This window comes from Phacochoerus africanus, chromosome X (assembly GCF_016906955.1).
Source record: "Phacochoerus africanus isolate WHEZ1 chromosome X, ROS_Pafr_v1, whole genome shotgun sequence".
NCBI lineage: Eukaryota > Metazoa > Chordata > Mammalia > Artiodactyla > Suidae > Phacochoerus > Phacochoerus africanus.
Window position 1 is genome coordinate 38,577,064 of NC_062560.1, and position 24,919 is coordinate 38,601,982.

General features: G+C 47.5%; 1 protein-coding gene across 2 annotated transcripts; it reads right to left on the reverse strand.

Annotated features, from left to right (window-relative positions):
• Positions 1-4,469: 4,469 nt before the first annotated feature.
• Positions 4,470-24,351, reverse strand: CXHXorf38 (chromosome X CXorf38 homolog). 2 transcript variants are annotated; one of them, XM_047765035.1, is made up of 7 exons: positions 24,058-24,351; positions 23,759-23,893; positions 17,521-17,640; positions 15,044-15,193; positions 14,282-14,461; positions 6,759-6,921; positions 4,470-6,062 (listed from the first exon to the last, which is right to left on the reverse strand). In XM_047765035.1, exons 1-6 carry the CDS (start codon positions 24,271-24,273, stop codon positions 6,760-6,762), a joined length of 963 nt encoding a protein of 320 aa, XP_047620991.1. In that variant the 5' UTR covers positions 24,274-24,351; the 3' UTR covers positions 4,470-6,062; position 6,759. The 2 variants fall into 2 exon arrangements, with proteins under 2 accessions (XP_047620991.1, XP_047620992.1); XM_047765036.1 differs by lacking the exons at positions 23,759-23,893; positions 24,058-24,351 and adding an exon at positions 18,714-18,860.
• Positions 24,352-24,919: the final 568 nt, after the last annotated feature.

Genomic DNA, 24,919 nt, shown 5'->3' on the forward strand with positions numbered 1-24,919 from the left:
AGCACTGAACTATTCTTACTACAGAAAAGACCAACAAAAAGTTTGGTTTTGACTCTGAAAGACCGTGAATCTGATTTAAACCTGCAGTTTGTTAATCAAAAAAAAAAAAAAAAAGGCAAATAGAACTAAAGCTGTCAAGCGTTGTTTATTTATTTCGTGATGGGGAAATGTTTTTTCGAAAGTGAGGGTAGATTGGCTAGTGCTTCCTCTTTGTGGCACCTGCAATGTGAGGAAGGTTAGTTTATGTAGGTGAGGAAGATGGAAAGAAAGACACTTCAAATTATCTCATTTATTGTTTTGGCTTGCTTTCTTAGAGCTCTCTTGGGAAAGTTTTGTTGTTGTTGTTACATGTTTTGGATGTCCAGGCCAAATAAGGGTGCTTCGTTGAACGCCGACTTTAAAAACTTGGTACAACCACAATCTCTTTACATCAAAAAGTCCGGGGGCTATTTCTGCTGAGGAAAATACTTCCAAGTGGGTTTAAATGAATTAAGTGCAATCCAGCTTAGACTTTTAAGGGGTACTTAGCAAGAGAACTTAGAATCTCTTTGTGACCAAGAACAATGATAGAACCTTCAATGGAAACAGGATATATAACTCTGAGGTCGGTGGCTGTCAACCCTGGATTCTAGGTAAAGAGAAAAAAATGACATGATCATAACCCTTTCCTTTTTTCCTCATGCCTAAAAATGGGGGAAATGGCAGTTTGTAAAACTGGTGAGCCTGTCATCCTGTGTTGCACACTAGCTAGGGGTGGGGGTGAGGGTCAGGGGTCAACCATATTAGCCCAGAGTATTCCCCCCCTTAGGAATTCTGTGGGTGCTAAAGGAGTTTGCTTAAACCTGGGAGCATGAGGTGGGAAAAGGGAAGGGGGAGGCTGTGAGTGTGAGGCCATTACCTCTGCAGCAGGGGCTGCTCTCTAGGATATGACCCCAAGTACCCCCTGCCTCTGAAGAATGTGGAAATTTCCAGGGTGGTCTACTGGGGAACCCCAAAGTATGTGTTTAATAAGAGTGTTTAAACCCTGCTTTTGTTAAAGATTTCAAATGCAAAGAAATTGAAAACAACTCTGAAAGTTTCTGACAACAGTAGGTTTTGGATTAGACAGGCACAACATTAGTGGAACTCTGGAAGAGTGCCCCTTTATCTTCTGTGGCATCTAGGCAGTAGTCCTTTTTGTAGGCAGTTTCTGTAATTCCCATTCTTCATATGGGAGGGGAAAACAAACTCTGGAAAATGATAGTGTATTAGTTATTTATTGCCCTGTAACAAATCACCCCCAAACTTAGCTTAAAACAACAAATATCTCACAATTTTGGTGGGTCAGGAATCCGAGATGGGGCTTAGTTAGGTGCTACTGGCTCAGGGTCCGTCAGCTGTCTGCTGGGGCTGCAGTGTCCGAAGACTTGCCTGGGGCTGGAGGATCCACTTCCAACCTCACAGAGTTGTTTAAATGAGGCTTCAGTTCCTTGTCACGTGGGCCATAAGGCTGCTCACAACATGGTTTCCCCCAGAGAAGGTGTTCCAAGAGAAAGCCCAAGATGGAAGCCATAGTCTTTTATAGCTTAATCTAGGAAGTGACATACCATCACTTCAGCTATGTTCTCTTGGTCAAATGGACCAACCTTGGCATGCTGTGGGAGGACAACGCAATGGGGGGAATGCCAGGAGGCAGGGATCAATTAGAAAACTTCAGTTTGGGAGTTCCCGTCATGGCGCAGTGGTTAACGAATCCGACTAGGAACCATGAGGTTGCGGGTTCCGTCCCTGCCCTTGCTCAGTGGGTTAACGATCCGGCGTTGCCGTGAGCTGTGGTGTAGGTCGCAGACGCGGCTCGGATCCCGCGTTGCTGTGGCTGTGGTGTAGGCCGGTGGCTACAGCTCCGATTCGACCCCTAGCCTGGGAACCTCCATATGCCGAGGGAGCGGCCCAAAGAAATAGCAAAAAGACAAAAAAAAAAAAAAAAGAAAGAAAACTTCAGTTTGGTTCCACCACATCCTGACTACTGCAGTATAGTTTTCTCTGTTCTTGCACTTTCCCCATCCCCATTCTGTTACTGTACATAAAGTAACTGGTGTGTGTGCACAAGAAAAAGAAAAGAAAGAAAAAAAAAAAAGGATGTAGGAGCCATCTTGGAGGCTGGCTACCACTGGTGGTTCTGAAATAAAAATTCTCATGCCTTTCTGAAACTCAGTAGGGAGTAATAAATCATGTAAGGTCATTACTCACCTTCCCAAAGAGACGTCACAAAATGCTCAGTTTACAGTTTTGTGGTCATTACAAATATGCATATATCACAGAGGATGGGTTTAAGAAGCAGGAAAGAAGTCTCTGGAAGATAGTGGTAGCTCCTAATATTTTAGATAGTTCAGACTATAATGCAATAATAAAAAGCAGTTCTGAAAGTGCTGAAATAAATCATAACCTTGTATCAAGATTTTTATTAAAATTGTAAAGGATTCCCCCCTCACTCTTACACAAGTGGAAATTAATATAAATATATATTTAGATTTGTCTTACAAAATGTATTTTGTAATTTGAGCATTCTATTTCGGTAAAAGGCCACTGTCTGTTGAAGACATTTCAGAGCAGGTAGGTCTCTAATTAACCTGGTAAGGGGAAAGGAGGTAATCCCTGCTGATAATTTCCTGCCACTCTACATTTATAATTTAGAAGGCAAAATGATTAGAGGAAATATCCAAAAGATTGCAACACCTCCATTCTAATGCAGCGCTCCACTTACCGGATATAATTGGTAGTATTCCCACCCAGCTAAGAGCTCTAGCCCTTCGTTGCCTAGGATATTAGTGTTTCAAGCCATATAAGTGATTAATACTTTAATAAAAAACGTACCTTTCAAATCATTAGGGTAATAATCATTTCATAATCTCCCCAAACTCTCAAAAATAATCCTTTCTGGTCTTGGTAATTTGACTTAAACTGTCTACGGATCTCCACCACTACTTTATGAAGCCAATAACATTTTCCGAATTGGCAGAGCTACTTCTCCAGAAGTTTTCATTCTTTGACATACTTCTGTTACTTCTCAGAATCGGGATTTTATACTGAGTTTAATAAGTAACGTCTTTCGCTTTAGGTCCTCTGACTTTCCTGAAGCCCAGGCTAAAACCCAAAGCACTGCCTTATCCTTGCAACTACAAAGCTACAGCCATTTTCCCTCTCTAATTCTTTCAAAATGATAAACCTCACATTGTGTCCCAGGGAGAGGCCAGGGGCAAATCACGCTGCTGCATGAAAACAAGGCACTTGGAGATGCACCAGCCCCGTGTGAGGGAAGGAAACTGCTTCCTGGGCCTCTCCTGCCCAGGACCACACAGCAGTGCCCCTGAAGGTGGAGCTGAAGCCTCCCCCCCCCCCCCCCACAACAGAGGCTACAATGTATTCCAGGAAATGTGACACACAAGTCTTGTGGTTTAAATTTACATGATGCCCATTATTTTGAAATTCAAAATGTTAGTGAAAACTTTTCAAGATACAGGAATGCAGGTTTGTTGTAAAAATCTCACATGGGAGTGTGCAGAGAATAGAAAAGCCAAATTCCACCCCAGTTGCTCTCACAGAGGTAACATGGCAAAAAAGCTTGGGGAAAGCACACATTTCCAGACCTCTGTTGTTTGAAAAAAACCAGTGAGTTGTTATGCTATGCATTGTTACACTTTCTGCTTTTCTAAGTACTGTGTCTTAGACCTAACTCCCTATTACAGCATCGCGGCATCCCCTCCTTTTGCACAGTTGCATAATATTCAGTAGCATGGACGTGCTGGGATCATTGAACCAGTTCTCTCTTGACAGCTACCTGCCAATGCTGCCGTGACCACCCTTTTGCGCGTGCCCTGTGCTCATGTGCACAGACCTGCAGAAGAGAGGCCCACAGGTTGATGTCCCTGGACTCGCTGTTTGCTTAAAGCCCTCTCTGGGCCTGGCTTCCTTTCTTTGTTTCAATTTCAATGTAATTAAATGTTGCCAGGAGAATGTTTTCTGCATAGTATCTTTGATTCATCAGAGCAGACCATCAATCCAGTAAGATGACAGCTCATACACCATCATCCATACCTTACAAATCCTCACATTCGCATCTCCTTAGGTACCTGGCACGTGGTTGACGCTTGATAAATGTTTTGGGGGTAGATAAGGAAAAGCTAACTATATACAAGAGGTATGAAAGGAAAGCGTTCCAAACCCAAAGTTCCTAAGGTGAGAAATCAGATCTTAAACCAAGATTTAATTTGATCCCAAGTTTTGTTATCTTTTATCTAGAAGCTAGGAAATAGTTCGTGAGGATTCTCAGTTTGGGGGGAGCAAAATGAAAGAAAACTGGTACTCTACTGCTGAAATCTTCTAACGGAACTCCATGAAATGAAAGGAGAAAGAAAATGTAAGATTAAAGACCAAAGAGTGTGGGAAAGATGAAAGGAGGACGTTACAGGCCATTTGCATTCATCTAGGTGTTACAGATTTACATCAAGTAAGTTTTAATGTAAAAACATACCAAATATATGGCCCCCCTCCACCTGCCCATTCTCTACAGATCACAGATCACATCCTTGATGGGCAGGGGCATAAGCAAGGCAGCATGGCTTTACTTGGGCTCGGATCCAAAGCATCTTCTCCAGGCAGTGGTGAATGTGACGATTCCGTCCCTGAGGGTCCAGGAGTGACATGGCCTAGTTCAGGACCGCTGGCTTTGGAAATGAGCAGACATAGGGGAAGGCGAGCTTAAACATGATCCCACAGACCACTTCAAACAATGGGACAGGGGGTTTCCGGTTCAGGAAACAAGCAGAACAAAATCAAAAGTGGATGACCTTTTGGGTAGGAGGAAGTATGAATGCATTTGTAAATTTTTTTTTTTTTGTCTTTTTGCCTTTTCTAGGGCTGCACCCGCGGCATATGGAGGTTCCCAGGCTAGGGGTCGAATCAGAGCTGTAGCCACTGGCCTAAGCCACAGCCACGCCAGATACAAGCTGAGTCTGCGATCTACACCAGAGCTCACGACAACGCAGGATCCTTAACTCACTGAGCGAGGCCAGGGATCGAATCTGCAACCTCATGGTTCCTAGTCGGATTTGTTAATCACTGAGCCACAACGGGAACTCCTGAATTTGTAAGTTTTTTGAAAGAAAATGATGTCTTTGAACTTCCTTAAAAATGTTAAAATGTCATTCTTCCATCTTATAACAAAGGACCAGGTTTAGTTAACAGTGTAACTAACATTTATACCTCTAAGCGATCAACTGACTCTTCAGTCAACAAATATTCATTGAGCACAGGACACAATGGGACAGAAACAACTGATTGCCACAGGAGTTGACTTTTCCTAAGGGTACATAAACAAGCTTGCAACTGTGGAACTTTCTAGAACATCCCTGTGATGGTGGCCTGTGTCCTGCTCCTTGTCCTACTGCCTCAGGCTACCAGAAATAGGTAGTAAAAGTTCGGTAGTAATTGGAAATGGCTAGAAAATGGACTTTCAGGCCAATTCTTTCCTTGCCTTCCAGCAAAAAAAAAAAAAAAAAAAGAAAGAAAGAAAGAAAAGGGAAGGACTTCTATCGCAACGTTGACATCACAGCTGCGCCTTGGGCATCCTCATGAGTGAGACTTCCAGGCAGGGGTGTGGGGACAGGACTTGTGTGCCAGTGGGCAGAGAACTCTGTGTGACCCTTCACACAGGCCAGCTGAACACAGCCTTTGCTGTTTACGCAGAGTCTGGGGATCAGAAAAGAAACTCGCCTTTTAAATAGCAAAGCAAAACAACCCCCTCCCCCAACCAAACAACAAAAACCCCTGAATGAGAGCAAGTTTGGCATAAGAGTAGCTAATATCTTTTGGTCGGTCCAGATCACGTAACACCAAGCTTATGCATATTTTAAAAACAGTCTCAAAGAATCAAAGGAAAGAAAGTCCAGAAAAAAGACAACACAGATTCCCTCCTCTTTGGGTGGCATACTCTGGTGCGTTTTTCCTCTTCCATGGAAAAGGTGGCTGAGGTGGAAGCTGGGCTGACTTTCACAGAACATGCCTGATTTGTGTTAACAGTCAAACTAAAATAAAAAAAAAAATTGTTAATTTCCTTTATTGGTGGGAGAGAAAGTAAAATACTTAAGACAGCTATTTCTTTTTTTATTTATGGTCTTTTTGTCTTTTTAGGGCTGCACTCTCGGCATACGGAGGTGCCCAGGCTAGGGGTCCATTCGGAGCTATAGCCGCCGGCCTACACCACAGCCACAGCAATGCAGGATCCGAGCCGCATCTGCAACCTACACCACAGCTCACGGCAATGCCGGATCCTTAACCCATGGATGCTAGTTGGGTTTGCTAAAAGCTGGGCCACGACAGGCACTCTGACAGCTATCTATTTTAACAAGTTTTTCCTAAGGAAATTAACAAGCTGCTGTTATTAATGCCACGGCTAAGAGCGAGGCTCAGTGGCATCACTTTGGGCCGAAACACTTTCTGACTATGTCATAAAGTTGGTTTATTTAAGACTAGACCAATGACTTCAGGGATACGTGACTAAACGGAGCTGACAGGGAGTTTATTTTGAATTAGTTCACAGATGTGAGAACCATCCATTAGAAAGAGCACAAAGCTTCGTGTCCTTCCTATCAATTAAACAGGACACAGGGGAACTTCAGGTGACACTAGGCTGTGTGTTCACTATGGCCTTACATAAGCCAGCGGACATCAAAGACAGGAGGCCGGTCTGCCCTTATTCAACATCCTGTGCTCAAACTCACCTCAGGTCTTCCCCTCGGGTGTCTGTGCCCCAGGTTCCTTCGAATCCAGTTTTTCATGCTGCTGATGCAGGCTGTCCAGCTTGTGCATATCTTCTGCGAGGCCATTTCTAAGATCCTTGTTGTTTCTCAGAAATTCTTTCACCACTTCCAGTTGATTTAAGATCTGCAAGAAGAAACCATTCAATGTCCAGTTTAGAGAATCATAGAGCAGACTTTTAATTCAGATGAAACAATGTACTCGCTCCAAGCCTGGCTCCTGCTCAGGTGACCACCAATAGCTGCTTCTGGGGTCACACAAGGGAGTGTTTGCTTGACTCAAATGTTTTGCTTTTAGGGGTCAATATCCAAAATATATAAGGAACTTGTATAAAAAACCAAAAACAAGAACCAAAAGACTCAATGAAAAAATGACCAGAGGACCTGAATGGACATTTTCCTAAAGAAGACAAATGGATGGCCAACAGGCACATGAAAAGATGCTCAGCATCATTAATCATCAGAGGAATGCACAGTGAGCAATGAGAGCCTGCTGTCAAGCACTGGGACCTCTATCTAGTCATTTGTGATGGAGCCTGATGGAGGATAAGGTGAGAAAAAGACTGTATGCATGTATGTGTGACTGGGTCACTTTGCTGTACGGTAGAAAATGGACAGAACACTGTAAACCAGCTATAACGGAAAAAATAAAAATTATTAAAAAAAAAAAACCCACAATGAGACATCACCTCACACCTGTCAGAATAGTCATCATCAGAAAGAGGTAAGAAATGCTGGGGAGGGTGTGGAGAAAAGAGAAGCCTGTGCAGTGTTGGCGGGAATGTAAACGGGCGCAGCAGCCACTGTGGAAAATAGTATGGAAGATCCACAAAAAAATCAAAAAAGGAACTAGAAATCCTGAGAATATATCTGAAGGAAACAAACACACCACGCTGAAGGGATGTTAATAGCATCATTATTCACTAAGCTAAGAGGAGGAAACACCCTAAGTGTCCACAGACAGATGAGTGGATAAAGAAGGTGAGGTTCAGGAGTTCTCTGGCGGTGTGCTGGGTTAAGGATCCGGCATTGGCACGGCAGCGGCTTCGATCGCTGCTGTGGTGTGGGTGGTACACATATACAATGGAATATTACTCGGCCATAAAACCACAGAAATCCCACCATTCCAGACACCATGGATGGACCTAGAGAGCATTATGCTAAGCTCAATAAGTCAGACCGAGAGAGACAAATACTGTACCATCTCACTTATGGGTGGACTCTAAAACGAAAACAAAAAAGTAAACTCATTGAAAAAGACTGCTGATTTTCAGCTACCAGAGGTGGGAGTCAGGGAACAGGATGAAGGCAGACAAAAGGTACAAATGTCCAGTTACAAGATAAATGAGTACTAAGGCTGGAAAATATAACACTGACAATAGTTATGACAATGGTTAACGCTGCAGTGGGGCAGATCTGAAAGCTGTTCTGTGAGTAAATCTTAAGTGCTCTCATCACAAGGCAAAAAATGTTTTTTCCCTTTTTTTTTTTTTGGTATCTATAGGAGATGATAGGTGTTAACTAAACTTATTGTGCTAATCATTCCATGACATAATAAGTCAAACTAATATGCTGTATACCTTAAACTAATACAGTGTTGCATATCAATTATATTTCAATTTTTAAAAATTTTTTGCTGTAAAATTTCCTGCATTTGTATGAAACGGCTCTATATCTATACCTACATATTTATGTGTGTGTATGTATACACATATATGTGCACATACATATATGCAAACACATACATATGCGTGTATAAAATAAAACAAAGCCCTTTCATTTTGAATTTTGTACCTATATTTATTATGATTAATATATATATACACATATGCATATATGCGTATATATATGTTTTGTTTTTGCTTTTGTTTGTCTTTTGTCTTTTTAGGGCTGCACTTGTGGCATATGGAGGTTCCCAGGCTAGGGGTCGAATCGGAGCTGTAGGCACCGGCCTACGCCACAGCCACAGCAACACAGGATCCCAGCCATGTCTGTGAGCTACACCACAGCTCACGGCAATGCTGGATCCTTAACCCACTGAGTGAGGCCAGGGATCAAACGTACAACCTCACGGTTCCTAGTCAGATTCACTAACCACTGCGCCATGACGGGAACTCTGATGTGATACTATTCTGAGAGGGCGGGTACTTTTATTAGTGTAAATGTCATGATATGTTACCGGTGGGAGTTTAAATTGGTATAACCTCCACAGATGACAGTTTTGGCAAAATCTATGAATGTTAAAACAGAAAATGCTATCAATTAAAACCGCACTCCATTTCTAAAAACAGATCCTCCAAATAGCCTGTCACTTGGCGCAAAATGACACGTGTACCAGGTTAGTTAATGCAGCAATATTTCTCTTAGCAGAAGGTTTGAAATAATATATTAAAATATGAACCATCCATAACTGAAAAACTATTCGGCCATTAAAAAACAATAATGAGGCCATGCTTTATGATCTGCTATAGAAAAAAATCAGTTAAAGGACAATGTCTATTATGCTGCCATTTGTGTTTTTAAAAATGTGTATGTGCCAATTATATCTCAGTAAGGGTGAAAATTTTTAAAATATGTGTATATATTTGCACATGTGCTCACAGGTAAATGCACAGACTATCTCTGGAATAGACACAAGAACTTAGAACTTCCTGCCTGTGCTGGGTGCTCTAAGATGCACCCTAGGGTCCTTCCCATCCCTCGGTTGCCATCAGATGCCTGTGACCTTGCTGGCTGGGTCTGTGCGCCTCACGCACGCTCCTCCTCCTGGAGAGGGGAGCCTCATTCGATGACTCGGGAGTGATGACGCTTTGTGCTGTCACCTCCTGACTCACTCTGCTCTTGAAATGTGCTGAAGAGGGGTGATTATTTTAGCGCATGGGGAGGAGTTTTTTTTGTTTTGTTTTGTTTTTTAATTAAGAATGGGGAGGAGTTCCCATCGTGGCGCAGAGGAAATGAATCCGACCAGGAACCACGAAGTTGCGGGTTCAATCCCTGGCCTTGCTCAGTGGGTTGAGGACCTGATGTTGCCGTGAGCTGTGGTGTAGGTCACAGACGTGGTTCGGATCCCTCGTTGCTGTGGCTGTGGTGTAGGCCGACGGCTACAGCTCCGATTGGACCTCTAGCCTGGGAACCTCCATATGCCACAGGTGGCCCTAAAAAGACAAAAAGACAAAAAAAAAAAAAGAATGGGGAAGGCTCGTGCATGTTTATATGTTAAGAGGAAAGCGGAAGTAAAGATGGGAAAATGGAGCACTAGAAAAGTCATGGAATGTAGTCAGACTTGGATGCTGTGGCTTTGCCACTTAACCAGCTGTGTGACTTTGGGCAAGACACAACCTCTCTGAGCTCACTTCCATGTATGCAAATATAGGATGATGATACCAATGCCGCCTGGGATTCTTGTGAGGATTAGAAATAATCTACTAACAGCACCTGGCACTGTGTCTAGTACCTTCCTTTCTTCCTTCTGACATTCATTCCACAAAGGTTTTTTGATTCTACCATGTGCCAGGCAGGCGCTGTTCTAGGCAAAAGCTGCCTAGCGCCTCCATTCTTCCAGGCACTTAAGCCAAAACTCTGGGACCCGTCTTCGATGCCTTCCCATCTCTCACCACCTCGACCCTTCACCCTGGTGCCAGCCACCGCCTCCCTCACCTGGTAGCTGCGGCAGCCTCCTAATGTCCCCCTGCCTCCGCCTCTGTCCCCTCCACAGGGCAGCCAGCGTGCTCCTTCCACGGCTCTGTTGCTCACAACTCGGCCCCGGCTGCCGCCTTGGGTGGAAGAGCCTAGGTCTGGACGCACAAGGCTTCGCTCCTCTCAGCTCCTCACCCCACGGCGGCCACCCAGTTCAGCTTGCCCTTCGCGCCAGCGCAATGCTCCTCCCGCGCATGCGCACACACACGGTGTCTGCGCCGCCTCCAAGGAATCGCTCAGTCTCACCTCCCCAGTGGGGCTTCCCTGGCCACCCCGTTGCAACGACACCCGTCCCCTCTTGGCCACTGCTGATCCCCACACTCCGCCCCACACAGCACTTCTCTTCCTTCTAACGTGCCCCATCATTACTTATTATATTGACTATTGACCGTCTGCCTCCCCCCGACAGGGATGCCAAGCTTCTAGAACTGTGCCCGGCACTCATTTAAATATCTGTGGAATATAACAAATAGGATGTCACCTCCATCCACTCCCCGCCTGTCTCGACTACATTCTGTCGCTGCCCCTTGTCTGCGAGCTTGCCCCTGGATCTCTGTGACAGTGGCTCCCCCACCAGGGTTTAATAAATCTGTACTGATTTTAAAGAAAGCACAAGTTCTTTACATGTTTTGTAGCCATGTGCTGTGCTCAGTGTTCTTGCGCTGAATTTTGAGACCCCATCCCCCATCCTAACAGATCATCGAGGGCCGAGCCGGTACGTGAGGGGCTCTAGGGTGGCAGCTGATGCTGCAGACTGGCCCACGGTGGACATGCTCTACTCCCCTCTAGACTGGTCTGAGCAGCCGCTGCTCCTGTCTGGCTCTGAGGTGGACTGCATTTGACAACCACACCTACACACGCACAGTGTATTTTAATGGGAGCCCCCTTTTATTATGTTCTATATCATTAAGCCTCATCAACTGGACAGAAAGGAATGGAGATGATGAGCTCTCTGCTGTCTGCCGGCCAGCACTCACTCCCGTGCTCCTTGATGCCTCTGTGGCAACATCACACTAAATCACCATTAACCATTTTTTCTCAACCTGGCTTTCCAACCCTAGAAGTCCCTGGGCCAGGGATTGAATCCAAGCTGCAACTGTGACCTATGACCTACGCAGTAGCTGCCCTAGCCCCACTGTTTTTTGTGGGTTTATTTTTTATTTTTAAATAAAAAAATTTTTATTTTTGTCTTTTTCGGGCCTCCCCTGGAGCAAATGGAAGTTCCGAGGCTAGGGGTCCAATTAGAGCTGTAGCTGCTGGCCTACACCACAGCCACAGCAACGTGGTATCGGAGCCACATCTGTGACCTACACCACGGCTCACGGCAATGCCAGATCCTTTAACCCACTGAGCGAAGCCAGGGATCGAACCCTTGTCCTCATGGATACTAGTCAGGTTCGTTAACTGCTGAGCCACGACGGGAACTCCAAGCCCTACTGTTTTAATGAACACCAGAAACAGGTCTTGATAAACATTCACAGGAAAAGTCCTGTGGACATAATGTAATTATTGCAATTTCTGATTCCTAATTGTACATTTTTTTTCATATTTTAACATCTCAAATGAGAATGCACTTTGCCACTGACAGTGTCTCACAATAAATCGGCAGCTTTTTTTTTTTTCCTTAGGAGTAACTGAATTAATGGTGTGTCATGTGATTGATAGTGTTTTAGATTCACTGAAATTCTCTGACTTTGGAGACTAACCCCGAAGAACATGAATAACCATACATGGTGCTGAACGTTCAACAGAGGTCGGTGCCACACATCGTGGAAAGCTAACCTTCAGCATCTCAGAGATAACATGCCAATCAATCCGGACTTACATTTTGATCCATTGAAATATCAAGATAAATGTCATGGGCTGCTGAACAGAAAGCATGAAAAATGAGAATTTATCACCTCTATCTACAGACTTTGGGACCCACAGGACAAGCCAATTAACCCCAATTTCCTCTCTGTAGAACAGAAGTAATGAGGGGTTGAAATTTACAGTTGCTCATTCCTCAGCGATCCAAGATCTGCTATGCAGCCCGTGGGAAGGTAGGCACAGGGCCAGAGCAGGGAGACCCCCGGGCCAGCCCTCATGCCCCCGCTGGGTGACCTCTGGCCCATTAGCACCTGCTCCTTAGGGTCGCCGTAAAGCAGGGGACTGCCAGGTTCCCATCCAGCTCCCAACTCGCAGAGATTCCTGGCATCAGTGTATTGCTTCTGATGCATTTTGCACTTTGTTACATAAACAGGAAAAGAGCTGCAGCTCCCTCAAGAAAGAAGAGAGGAGGGTGTGCTTTTTTTTTTTTTTGCCTTTTCTAGGGCCGCTCCCGTGGCATATGGAGATTCCCAGGCTAGGGGTCTAATCAGAGCTGTAGCCACCGGCCTACGCCAGAGCCACAGCAACACGGGATCTGAGCCATGTCTGCGACCTACACCACAGCTCATGGAAATGCCAGATCCTTGACCCACTGAGCGAGGCCAGGGATTGAACCCACATCTTCATGGATACTAGTCGGGTTCGTGACCACTGAGCCACGATGGGAACTCCTGGATCTGGGATTCTAATCCAGTAAATGCTGGGATATTTTTGAACCTTACAAAAATATAATTCTACTACTGGAAGTTTTTTTTAATACCTTGCACATAACAATGAGGATTCACATGTCCTGCCCTTGAGGCCATGGTTAGCCTGCAGTGTCCTGAGCTAGAAGCCTTATTGATCCTTTCAGACCTTGCCCTCACCACCTCCTGCCAGCCCCATGCCACGCCAGCTCTGCCCCAGCAGAGCCTCCAGAACCCAGCTCCTCATCCACAGCCCAGCTTCTGGCCCCTTTCTCTCACCCTCGGGCACCGCGGGAACCTCCTGGCTCATCTCTGACCTCCAGCTGCCGGCAGACTTCACTTTCTAAAACCGTATCTGATCCATCTCATTTACTCTTTCTTCCTTAAAAACCTCTGTTGGCTCCCAACTGCCTTTTGGGAAGAAGGTGCAAACCCCTTAGAGCGGCAGAGAAAACCTTTCAAAATATGGCTTTGACCTACCTGACTGCCCTCACATCTGACCGCACCTCCTGTGCCCGCCTCGTCACTGTCCCGCCCAAGTGAGTCTTTCATGCCTTGGCAAGCGCTGCTCCTTCTGCCAAGAATGTCCTTCCGCTCCTGCCAATTTGCTAGACTCTGGTTTGAATATATATATAATTTTTGCTTTTTAGGGCCGCACCCATGGCATACGGAGGCTAGGGGTCCAACTGGAGCTGTAGCCACCAGCCTCCGCCACAGCCACAGCAACGCCAGATCCAAGCTGCGTCTGTGACCTTCACCACAGCTCACGGCAATGCCGGATCTTCAACCCACTGAGTGAGGCCAGGGATCGAACCCGCAACTTCAAGGTCACTAGCTGGATTCGTTTCCGCTGTGCCATGACGGGAACTCCCTGATTTGAACCTTAGTTCTAGTTCAATAGCGCCTTCTCAGCAAAGCCTTTTTTTGGGGGCAAACCCCTCCGACCTGCAGAGCTCCCCAGAGCCTTCAGCTCAGGGGTCTGTGGTGGCCCTTACTTCAGCGTTCCACTCTGGCACATATTAGGCACCCAGATGTTTGCTGAATGAATGAAAGTATTTGTTCTTGGGTAACAGCAATTTGTGTCAACAGAATATTCATTTCTGGCAATTCTTTGACTTTTACATCAGAAACATAACCGGTGATAAGTTAAAAGGAGCTATTCATCATCCTTTGTGCCTTTCTTTGTTTTGTTTACTCACCCAGAGGATATAATAATACTTTTATTTCTTTTTTTACCTCTTCAGGCAACACCTCTTGTTCCTCTGCTTGAAGATACAGCTCTTGAAGTTTTTCCTTTAGTAATTCCATTTCTATCTCATTGACTTGGCTCTCCGTCAAGTAAATTCTTGTTTCATCTTCACACCCATCTCGCTGATCTTCCTCAGGGATGTGAACAGCCCAGTCGGATGTCAACAGCTATTGGATGACCAAACAAATATACGAAATGACGGAATGGAAAAGATACCCCATTGGGTTACTCAAAGAATTTGTAATTAGGGAGTTCCCGTCGTGGCGCAGTGGTTAACGGATCCGACTAGGAACCATGAGGTTGCGGGTTCGGTCCCTGCCCTTGCTCAGTGGGTTAACGATCCGGTGTTGCCGTGAGCTGGGGTGTAGGTCGCAGATGCGGCTCGGATCCCGCATTGCTGTGGCTGTGGTGTAGGCCGGTGGCTACAGGTCTGATTAGACCCCTAGCCCGGGAACCTCCATATGCCGCAGGAGCGGCCCTAGAAAAGGCAAAAAGGCAAAAAGACAAAAAAAATGTGTACTTAAACATCGTTGACTGGATCCATTCTAATAACAGCCTGTGGCCACAGAAAAGCTGCTCAGCGCAATCGCAATTCTGATTTCATATCAACATTGGTCCCCTGCTTACATTCTCCAATTTCATTTAAATCTAGGGAACTTCGAGTTGCGAACGAGTGATTGAGGTTGCCTTCCTCCCTCCCACCTCCGCTTTGTTCTTTATGCCAGAACTGTTCAACGTGATTTTTTCACCTGCTCTATTCGAGAGTACACCGCCATGATCTCTGGGATATTCTTGAATTCATTCAGAAAATTGTGGATCTTCATCTGAAAGTCCCGGAGCCACACAGAAGATACTTTCATGTCTGAAGAGTGCATGATTTCATTACGACACTTAATCACCTACAGAAAGACAAGACAAAAGCCGTCACAAGTCCAACAGTGGGGTAAACTGAGATTTTGTAGCTCAGAGAGAAACTGCAGAAAGGCCTTGTTTGCTCTAAAACCCACAAGTGTGTGGCCTGCCGGTGCTACCAAGGCTCAAGGGGCATGGTCAACCTCCCGCCACTTGAAGAATGAATTAATCAGAGAAAGAAGCACAAACAGGAGTTCCCATTGTGGCTCAGGGTGTTAAGAACCTGAGTAGTAACCATGAGGATGTGGGTTCGATCCCTAGCCCTGCTCAGTGGGTTAAGGATCTGGCGTTGCTGTGAGCGAGCTGTGGTGTAGGTCATAGATGCGGCTCGGATCTGGTGTTGCTGTGGCTGTGGTGTAGACTGCAGCTGCAGCTCTGATTCGACCCCTAGCCTGGGAACCTCCATATGCTGTGGGTTCAGCCCTTAAAAAAAAAAGACAGACAGACAGACAGACAGACAGACAAGCCAGGTGCTCTTTTGTGGTGCAGCCAGTTAAGGATCCAGTGTTGTCACTACAGTGGCATGGGTCACTCCCATGGTGCAGGTTCAGTCCCTGGCCTGGGAACTTCCACAAGCCATGGGTGCGGCCAAAAAAAAAACCGAACTAACAGAAATACAGACAAGCCTACAACTGTCCTTAGTCCTTGAAATCCTGAGCCTGGCTGGATAGCTCTTACACAATTCCCCAAATGCTGTAGCTTAAAACAACTTTGCCAAAGAGCAAGACTATTGCCTACTGGCTCTGGGAATACCCAAAGGCTGAAGCAGACAATTCATAGATTTTCCTTTTTTTTTTTTTTTTTTTTGCTTTTTAGGGCCATACCTGAAGCATATGGAGGTTCCCAAGCTAGGGGTCCAATCGGACCTGCAGCTGCCAGCCTATGCCATAGTCATAGCAATGCCAGATTCGAGCCACGTCTGCGACCTACATCACAGCTCACGGCAACACTAGATCCTTAACCCACTGAGCAAGGCCAGGGATCAAACCTGCATCCTCATGGATATTACTCTGGTTCATTACCACTCAGCCATAATGGGAACTCCCATGAAAATCTTTTAATATTAAAATATAATTCACATCAAGTCTTCCACATTCTTGGTTAAAAGCTATCAGAAGGGGTCGTTTTTGTACTGTGATAGTTTTTGTCCCTGCTAATGATAAAGGATTCTCAGTCCTTTTAGTTGCTGGCATGCTAGCAAAATATACATGCATTTTTTTCTACATATTATAATTAACCCAGGTATGCTATAAACTGTTTTCAATGATCCTCAGAGTAATAAATTTATCAGAGATGTTCTCTGGTGAAATGGAGGAAGTCTGAATCTCCCAGAGGAAGTCTGACAGGCATAGCAATCTGTTCTGACATTGTTTATTCATTAGTTTTTAGATTTTCTTCAGTTCTATTTAACTTGAGCTTGCAAGTGTTTAGCCAATGAGATTTAGAAGCGCAGGATTCAAATGATGGCATACAACAGAACAAATGATGCATTGCTCTGTAATTGCTTTTTTTTTTTCCTGCACCCACCTCATGTGGAAGTTCTTAGGCCTGGGATCAAACCTGTGCCCCAGCAGTAACCAGAGTTACAGCAGTGACAACACCAGATCTTTAACCTGATGAGCCCAAGGGAGCTGTCAGTATTTGTTCCTTTAATATGGATTTTTTTTTTTTTTTTTTTTTTGCTTTTTAGGGCCGCACCTGCAGCATATGGAGGTTCCCAGGCTACGGGTTGAGTCGGAGCTACAGCTGCCGGCCTACAGCACAGCCACACCAATGTGGGATCTGAGCCTCGTCTGCGACCTACACCACAGCTCACGGCAATGCCAGATCCTTAACCCACTGGGCGAGGCCAGAGATTGAACCCGCATCCTCATGCATCCTAGTTGGGTTCATTACTACTGAGCCGCGACGGGAACTCCTGGAAAATTATTTTGCTTCCTTTTATGGCAGAACAAGGGAGAGAAATGTGAGGGTCATCTTTTTAGCAGCCAATGGGGGCAGCAGCGAGTTGTCAGGAAGCTTCAGTCAGGGAGACTGGAAGGGTCCGTCTCCCGACTGCATCTGGACAGCGGTTCTTGGACATCACGGAAGGCACATGGGATGGGGGCCCCTGCTAGCCTGCTTAGAGATACCAACTGTGGACCAAAGTCTAACTGCCTTTGCACACCACTTCCTCCACTCTGCGCAGAGCCCGGCAGCTCCACCTGCCTGGCTGCTTCGGCATTTAGCAGCACAGGATGTGTTTCTTGGCTGCTCCTCACAGCAGGGACCCGACCGACTCTCAGGGTCTGCTTTTCAGTCAGACAGCTCTTACCTCTGTGACTTTCTTTCGATCAACCACAAAGTGATCACAGGAGTTGATGAGGCTTAAAAGAGCAACCGCGTCACATTCCTCGGGTCCCGTTTTGTCTGCCAGTCCTCGGGGCATGAAGGCCTGCAGCAGGGGAGGGACAAGGGGCACCTGAGTCTCCTCTGACCCTAGGAGATCTGTATCTATCTAGTGGGACAGGGTGTGTGCCTGTTCCCCAAAGGGTGACTGCAACTCTCTTACTGAGGTTTCAAGTTGGGAAACAGTGTGGCTGCCAAGCCTCAGCCCGGGGCGATAATGCAAGAGTTGCTCTATCTGCCCATCTGCTACTAGAGATACTTGAACACTGGACCTAATTGTCCTTTCTTAATGGCAAAGAAGCAGAAGGCAGGGGTAGAAAGCATCTTATTATTTATCTATTTTGGGGGGCCACACCCATGGCATATGGAGGTTCCCAGGCTAGGGGTCGAATGGGAGCTGTAGTCTCTGGCCTACACCACAGCCACAGCAACGAGGGACCCAAGCTCTGTGTGCAACCTATACCACAGCTCCTGGCAATGCCGGATCCTTAACCCACTGAGCGAGGCCAGGGGTCGAATCCCTAAAAGAACTCTAAATAAAGGGACAGTAGTCAGGACCAACGCTGCCTCTGTCTTTACTGACACTCAAGTGCCAACCTGCCGACAGAAGTCAACAAGGGAGGCTGCAAATGTTGAGAAAGAACGAATGTATCGCAGACAAACTTATTTGCTGGAGTGGGAGATTAAAAAAAAAAAAAGAGAGAGAGAAAGATGGGAGTTCCCATCATGGCTCAGCAGTAACGAATTCAAGTAGTATCCATGAGGTTGTGGGTTCGATCCCTGGCCTCGATCAGTGGGTTAAGGATCCAGCATTGCCCTGAGCTGTGGTGTAGGTTGCACATGCGGCTAGGATCCTGCAATGCTGTATCTGTGGTGTAGGCCGGTGGCTACAGCTCCGATCAGACCCCTAGTCTGGGAACCTCCATAGGGTACAGGTGCGCCCCCTAAAAAGACAAAAAAAAGGGGGGGGGTGAGAAACAAAATGTTGCTTGCTGCAAATGTGGCTGAGAGGAACATTCGAAGTGAGAGAGGCCTTCTCAAAACCAAGCATAGTTTTTCTTTCCCACGAGTCTGGCCTTTTCTCACCAATATAACTACGTCAAGGTTTGATTTTAGTACCTCCTTCCTTTCTTCAGAACTAGAAGTCGCCAAGGAGGCCTTGCTGCCTCTGTGCCACTGAAAGCTGTTGCTCACAAGTGTATCACACCCGCTGGGCTCCTCGTGTTCACAGGCACATATGGGCTGAGAGGCAACCTCGCTGCCTCTCCCGCTGCCCTACTGTCTCTTCACGGACTAGGAGGAGAAACAGCAGGAGGTCGGAGAAATGATCAGGGGCCACGACATGCTGGGCCTCGCTGGCTTGGAAAAGGACTTTGGCGTCTATTCTGAGGACATCACGAAGCCACCCAAGGGTTTCAGGCAAGGGAAGACAGCCATCTGATTCCCGCCTGAAGACCGCACACACCGCCCTGCGGAGGACGGACCAGGGCTGAGCCGGGCAGCAGGGGCGGCCAGGTGGGAGGCTGGCAGGAGAGGGGAGAGAGCTGTGATATAGACATGGAGAAGAGAAGGCCCCAAACGATTCACAGGTACAAGGTCAGAGGGTCGTGGGAGGAGATGAAGCAGGAATGACTCTAGGTACTTGGTGGCGGCGGGGGGGTGGGGGGAGGGGGTGTGCAGGCTGGGGGGTTAGTGATGAAGAGTCAGGTGTGAGATGCGAAGATAAAAGTGCCCAGGAGGGGAGTTCCTGTCGTGGCTCAGTGGTTAACGAATCTGACTAACATCCGTGAGGATGCAGGTTCGATCCCTGGCCTTGCTCAGTGGGTTAAGTATCCTGAGTTGCCATGAACTGTGGTGTAGGTCACAGACACAGCTCGGATCCCGCGTGGCTGTGGCTGTGGCTGTGGCGTAGGTCAGCAGCTACAGCTCCGATTCGATCCCTAGCCTGGGAACTTCCATGTGTTGCGGTGAGGCCCTAAAAAGCAAAACAAAAACAAAAACAAAAACAAAACAAAAAGGCGTAATTCACATACCATATAATTCGCCCATTTAAAGCATACAGTTCTTTGTGATGACATGGCTGGACCCTGAGGGCATTATGCTAAGTGAAAGAAGTCAGACAGAGAAAGACAAATACCGTATGATCTCATATGTGGAATCTTACACAAGAACCCGAGCTCACCCGAGGCAGAGAACAGACCAGTGGATGGCGGAGTGGGTGAAATGGGTGAAGGGGGTCGGAAGGTGCAAACTGCCAGTTATTCAAATAAAGAAGTCCCAGGACTGTAAGGTTACAGCATGTTAACGCTACTGTACTGCAGTACTTGAAAGTGGCTCGGAGAGGAGATCTTGAACGTTCTCATTGGACGAAAAAACAGGAACTTCCATTTTGGCTCAGCGGAAACAAATCTGACTAGTATCCACGAGGATGCAGGTTCGATCCCTGGCCTCGCTCCGTGGGTTAAGGATCCGGCATGGCCGTGAGCTGTGGTGTAGGTCGCAGACGCGGCTCGGATCCTGCATTGCTGTGGCTGTGGCTGTGGTGTAGGCTGGCGGCTACAGCTCCGATTCGACCCCTAGCCTGAGAACCTCCATATGCCCCCAGGTGCGGCCCTAAAAAGACCAAAAAAGAAAAAAGAAAAATCAACTGTAACTACACATGGTAACAGATGCTAACTATTGTGATCATTTCACAGTGTGTATAAATATCAAATCATTATGCTGCACACCTGAAACTAGTATCATGTTGTTGTCAATTACACCTCAATAAAAAAAATTAAGCATACAGTTTAGTGGTTTTTAGTACATTCAGAGAGTTGTGCAACCATCATCATGGTCCGTTTTAGGACGTTTTCATCATTCCCAAAAGAAACCCTCTACTCTTACTAATCAGCCCCCTCTCTCCTCCAGGCCCTGGCAGCCGCTGCTCTACTTCCTGCCTCCAGAGATTTGCTTATTCTGGACATTTCCTATATGTGGAATCATGCAATATATGACCAGCTTCTTTCACTTGGCATAATGTGTTCAAGGTTCATCCAAATGTTGTAACGGGCATCATCAGTGCTTTATTCTTTTTTATGGCTAAATAATTCCGTCGTGTGGCTAGACCTCATTCTGCTTAGCCGTTCATCAGTGGATGGACATTTATGCTGTTTCCATCTTTTGGCTATTAGGACTAGTGCTGCTATGAACGTTCATGTACAAGTTTTTTTTTTTTTTTTGCTGCTGCAGCTGCTGTGTTACACCACAGCCACAGCAACGTGGGATCCAAGCTGCGTCTGGGATCTGCACCACAGCTCACAACAAAACCAGATCCTTAAGCCACTGAGCGAGGCCAGGGATCAAACCCGCAACCTCATGGATACTAGTCAGATTCGTTTCCACTGTGCCACGATGGGAATGCCTCATGTACAGGTTTTTGCGTGGACCATGTTTCCACTTCATTGGATGTGTACCTAGGAGTGGTGCTGCTAGGTCATATCTAACTTTCGGTCTTAATCTCTTTTAAAAAATATCAAACAAACCTTTAGGCAATACTAAAGCTATTTATACTGATGGGAATAAGCTGGGAGGGCAGAAGAGTGGATAAGTGAAGGCTCAAAGCCCTTGTTGGGCAGGTGGGAGGGGATAAGGCCAACGCTCAAGTGGAGGGACAGAGTGGCTAAGAGGAGAGCCGCCCTTCCTCCTTTGCCGCAGAAGGAAGAAGATGCCGCGCAAGGAGGTAGGCTGGTGGGTCTGGTAAAGAGCTAAGGAAGCATGTATCTGCGGGCAGCCCTCAACTCCAGGAAGCCAGAGCAAGGCTTGCAGCTGGAATGGGGCGGGGGACCAGCAGGGGGAGCTTGGTGAGGGCCAGGCGGCGGCAGCGGTCTCCAGGAACAGGAGCCTCCGGAGGGAGAGACGTGGCCAGGCTGCTGAGGCTTGTGATCAAGAACTGAAAGTGAAACCCGTCCGCTCCCTTGTGAGATTCTTTCCCAGAGCAGAAGCAGAGGATGGTGTCATCAGAGACGGAGCTGGGCCTGCCAAGGACAGAGAAAGGAGAAAAAAAGGCCGAGAGGAGCACAAGGGACTGAAAAGACTGATGGGCTGTGGACTCTGGGCTGCCTGAGGAGACAAGGGAAGCCGGGAGGGCTGCTGGCAACAGGCAAAGCAGAGGAAGCCTCAGAGAGGCGGAAGTTGTATAGGGGCGAGGGGTGGGCGGGGGACTTTGAATATGTGTGCCAAGGGCAAGCAGGGTGTTGGACCCTGTAGCTCCCTGTGCTGACACGGGGAAGGATTAGAGGATGCTCGAGCTGAGAGCCCAGGACTGGAGACAATGCGCTTGGACTGGGTCTGCAGGGGACAGCAATGAAGAGGACAAAGAGTGCCATGAACAGGGAGCATGGGCTCCAAGAGGATTCTGAGGGTATGAAGGCAGCGACAGGAACCAAACAAGTGAGGGATGGTTGCAATAAAGGTAGAGGGTTAAGTCATTTCTTTTCTAGGTAAAAGCAGAAGTTGGCAATTCTATGCAGCAAGGAAAAAAAAAAATGGTCAAGAGGGCTGTAGGTGTGGTGGGTTTACTGGTCCACAACAGCCGAAAGTCTGGGAGCCGCTGTTATAACCCAGCTTCCGCATCTTTAAAAAAAATTTATTTTTATTAGAGTGTAGCCGATGTACAGTGTTATATCAATTTCTGCTGCACAGCAGTGACCCAGTCATACCTGCATGTATATGTGTATGTGTGTGTATATATACACACATTCTTTCTCTCATACTATCCTTCCATCATGTTCTATCCCAAGAGACTGGATATAGTTCCCTGTGGCTGTCCAGTAGGACCTCATTGCCCATCCATCCTAAATGGAAGAGTTTGCATCTACCAACCCCAAACTCCCCGTCCATCCTACTCTCTCCCTCCTCCCAACCCCCGCCTTGGCAACCCCAGGTTTGTTCTCCACATCTGTGAGTCTGCTTCTGTTTTGTGCCATATTTTAGATTCTACACATCGCTGGTATCATATGGTATTTGTCTTTCTCTTTCTGACTTACTTCACCTAGTATGAGAATCTCTAGTTGCATCCATGTTGCTGCATATGGCATTAGTTTGTTCTTTTTATGGCTGTTCCACTGTAACTTTCTCATTTTTTGTTGCTAGAAGTCCAATGTGCTATCCATTGTGCCACAGAGCCATTTTTTTCTTTTTTTGGCCATTTCTAGGGCCGCACCTGAGGCATATGGAGGTTCCCAGGCTAGGGGTTGAATCGGAGCTGTAGCTGCCGGCCCACGCCAGAGCCACAGCAACGCCGGATCCTAGCTGTGTCTGCAATCTACATCACAGCTCACGGCAACACTGGATCCTTAACCCACTGAGCAAGGGCAGGGACCGAACCCGCAACCTCATGGTTTCTAGTGGGATTCATTAACCACTGCGCCATGACGGGAACTCCCTGTAACTTCCTCTTTTTTAAAGTTGGGAACAGAGGATGGCCCAATGCTGCACCATAGCAGATGAGTGGGGACTCTGATTCCTGCTTCCCAGGCACCAAGCCTGCACCTGCTGGAACCAGCAAGTAGACTGACTCCAAAAGTAAATTTGTGTTAGGAGGCTATTTTGACCGCCCCTCCTCACCCCCTACTGGGCTTCTGGCAATTATCAAAGAGTCAAAAAAATTCTTCCATCGGCCTGGCTAGTAAGTCACTTCACCAAGATCTGACAACAGACCCAAAAGCCCCTTTTTATCTGGCTGCCTACCATACCCCCGCCTCCCCCAGGTTTTATTCCTTAGCTAGCTAGGCACTTAAGGTCCTTTCTATTTTAGCTTTAACTTCCCCTGACTCATTTTGCCATCCTCACGGCAACCTACAAACAAAATGAGCTCTTCAGGGGGGTTACCCTCAAAAACGCCTTGCCTGCTTCTACCTCTGTGCCTGTGCCCACGATGCTCGCTCTACATCTTGCCCCAGCGTCTCTTGCTGAAATTTTCTACTTCACTAAGATGCGTTGGGTCCAATATAACAGCCCGGAACCGCCCAGACACTAGACCCTTGATCAAAAACCCAAATCTCTGTGTCTGCATCTGTACATGGGACCCCAGCTTCCACATAGACCCGACAGACGCCCTGGGCTCCAGGTAACCTCTACCTGGTGGGCCAACTCCTCCTTCCCTCCCAACCGCAGATGCTTACCTTGGCCACCTCCCAGGCGTCGACCGGCCAGCGGCCCGGCCGGCAGTTTCCCCAGTGGACATCTCCATTTCTGTTGGTGTGATGTTTCAAAATTTCCCGTTTCCACTCTGCGCACACCTGACACTGAGGCTGAAACTATAGGGGTCGGAGATGAGGAGGGACCCGGGAGGGAGGGGCATCTGGGCATATGAGCCTCATGCACTGCGGTCGGCCCCGCCCCGAGGAAGGCAAGGGACACTGCGCCCGGGGAAGGGAACGGGAAGCGGGACCATGGTCAAGGCCCGGGACCAGATGCTCACCTGACGGGCACGCGGGCTGCACCGCGAGCCGCTGCGGCAGGTGGCGCGGGGGCTCAGGCCGGGGGCGGCGGCGAGCAGGCCGCGGTGGAAGGCGAGCACCTCGCGGCTGACGAAGCCCTGCAGGCAGCCGCGCAGCAGCAGCAGGCAGTGGCCTGCCTTCACCCAGTTCTTGTACTCGCTGCAGTTCAGGCGCGCGGCCAGCTCGGACAGCACCATATCGGCATCGGGACCCGTGGGCCACGGGGCAAGGGGTGAGGCGCACGGCCATGCGCAGGCGCAGAAGCCTGGGAGCGCCTGGGGCAACGGCGCCGTCGTGGGGCGTGGCCCAGGCCCGGAGTGCCTGGAACCCCGCCCCCGCCCCCGCCCCCCCCCAGGCGGGGCGTTCTAGTTTCCAGGGCATATTGGCCCCGCCCCAGCCCTAGATAACAGCAGACGTGTACCTACTTGCCCAGATAGGCTGTACCTGAAACTCTTACCGCCCTTCTCTGTTCCCCCAAACTGAGTCCTCACCAGCTGACAGATTTGACTCTCCCGAAGTCCTTTTTTTTTTTTTTTTTTTTTTAATTGTAGAAATGTAGACCGTGCTTAAGGCACAGGCCTTGAATTAAGCATGTTCCTCGCCTCACACAATTCTAGGGAGTTTACTTAACAGGTGCCTAAGCCCGCCGATTGGCTGTAGCTTGCTTTTCTGGACATTAGCGAAACTCGACCGCTGGGTGCCTGGGCCGTGCACTTGTTATGCGCCTGCACCGTGCCAAGGTGACACAAAGCTCAAAAACACCTGCCATTGGGCCACCTAGCCGAGGCAAACAGGACGACACAATCGCCCCCAGTGAGACAAGGACTTTTTCCACTATGGTCC

What these genes read in the sequence shown, in the direction of transcription:
- CXHXorf38 (XM_047765035.1), bottom strand. Translation starts at nt 24,273, where the DNA reads ATGGTGCTGTCCGAGCTGGCCGCGCGCCTGAACTGCAGCGAGTACAAG. An exon ending in GCAGCCCGCGTGCCCGTCAG is followed by an intron (nt 23,894 to 24,057) that starts GTGAGCATCTGG and finishes CGACCCCTATAG; the next exon opens with TTTCAGCCTCAGTGTCAGGT. An exon ending in AAGAGGTGTTGCCTGAAGAG is followed by an intron (nt 6,922 to 14,281) that starts GTAAAAAAAGAA and finishes TTCTTCTTGCAG; the next exon opens with ATCTTAAATCAACTGGAAGT.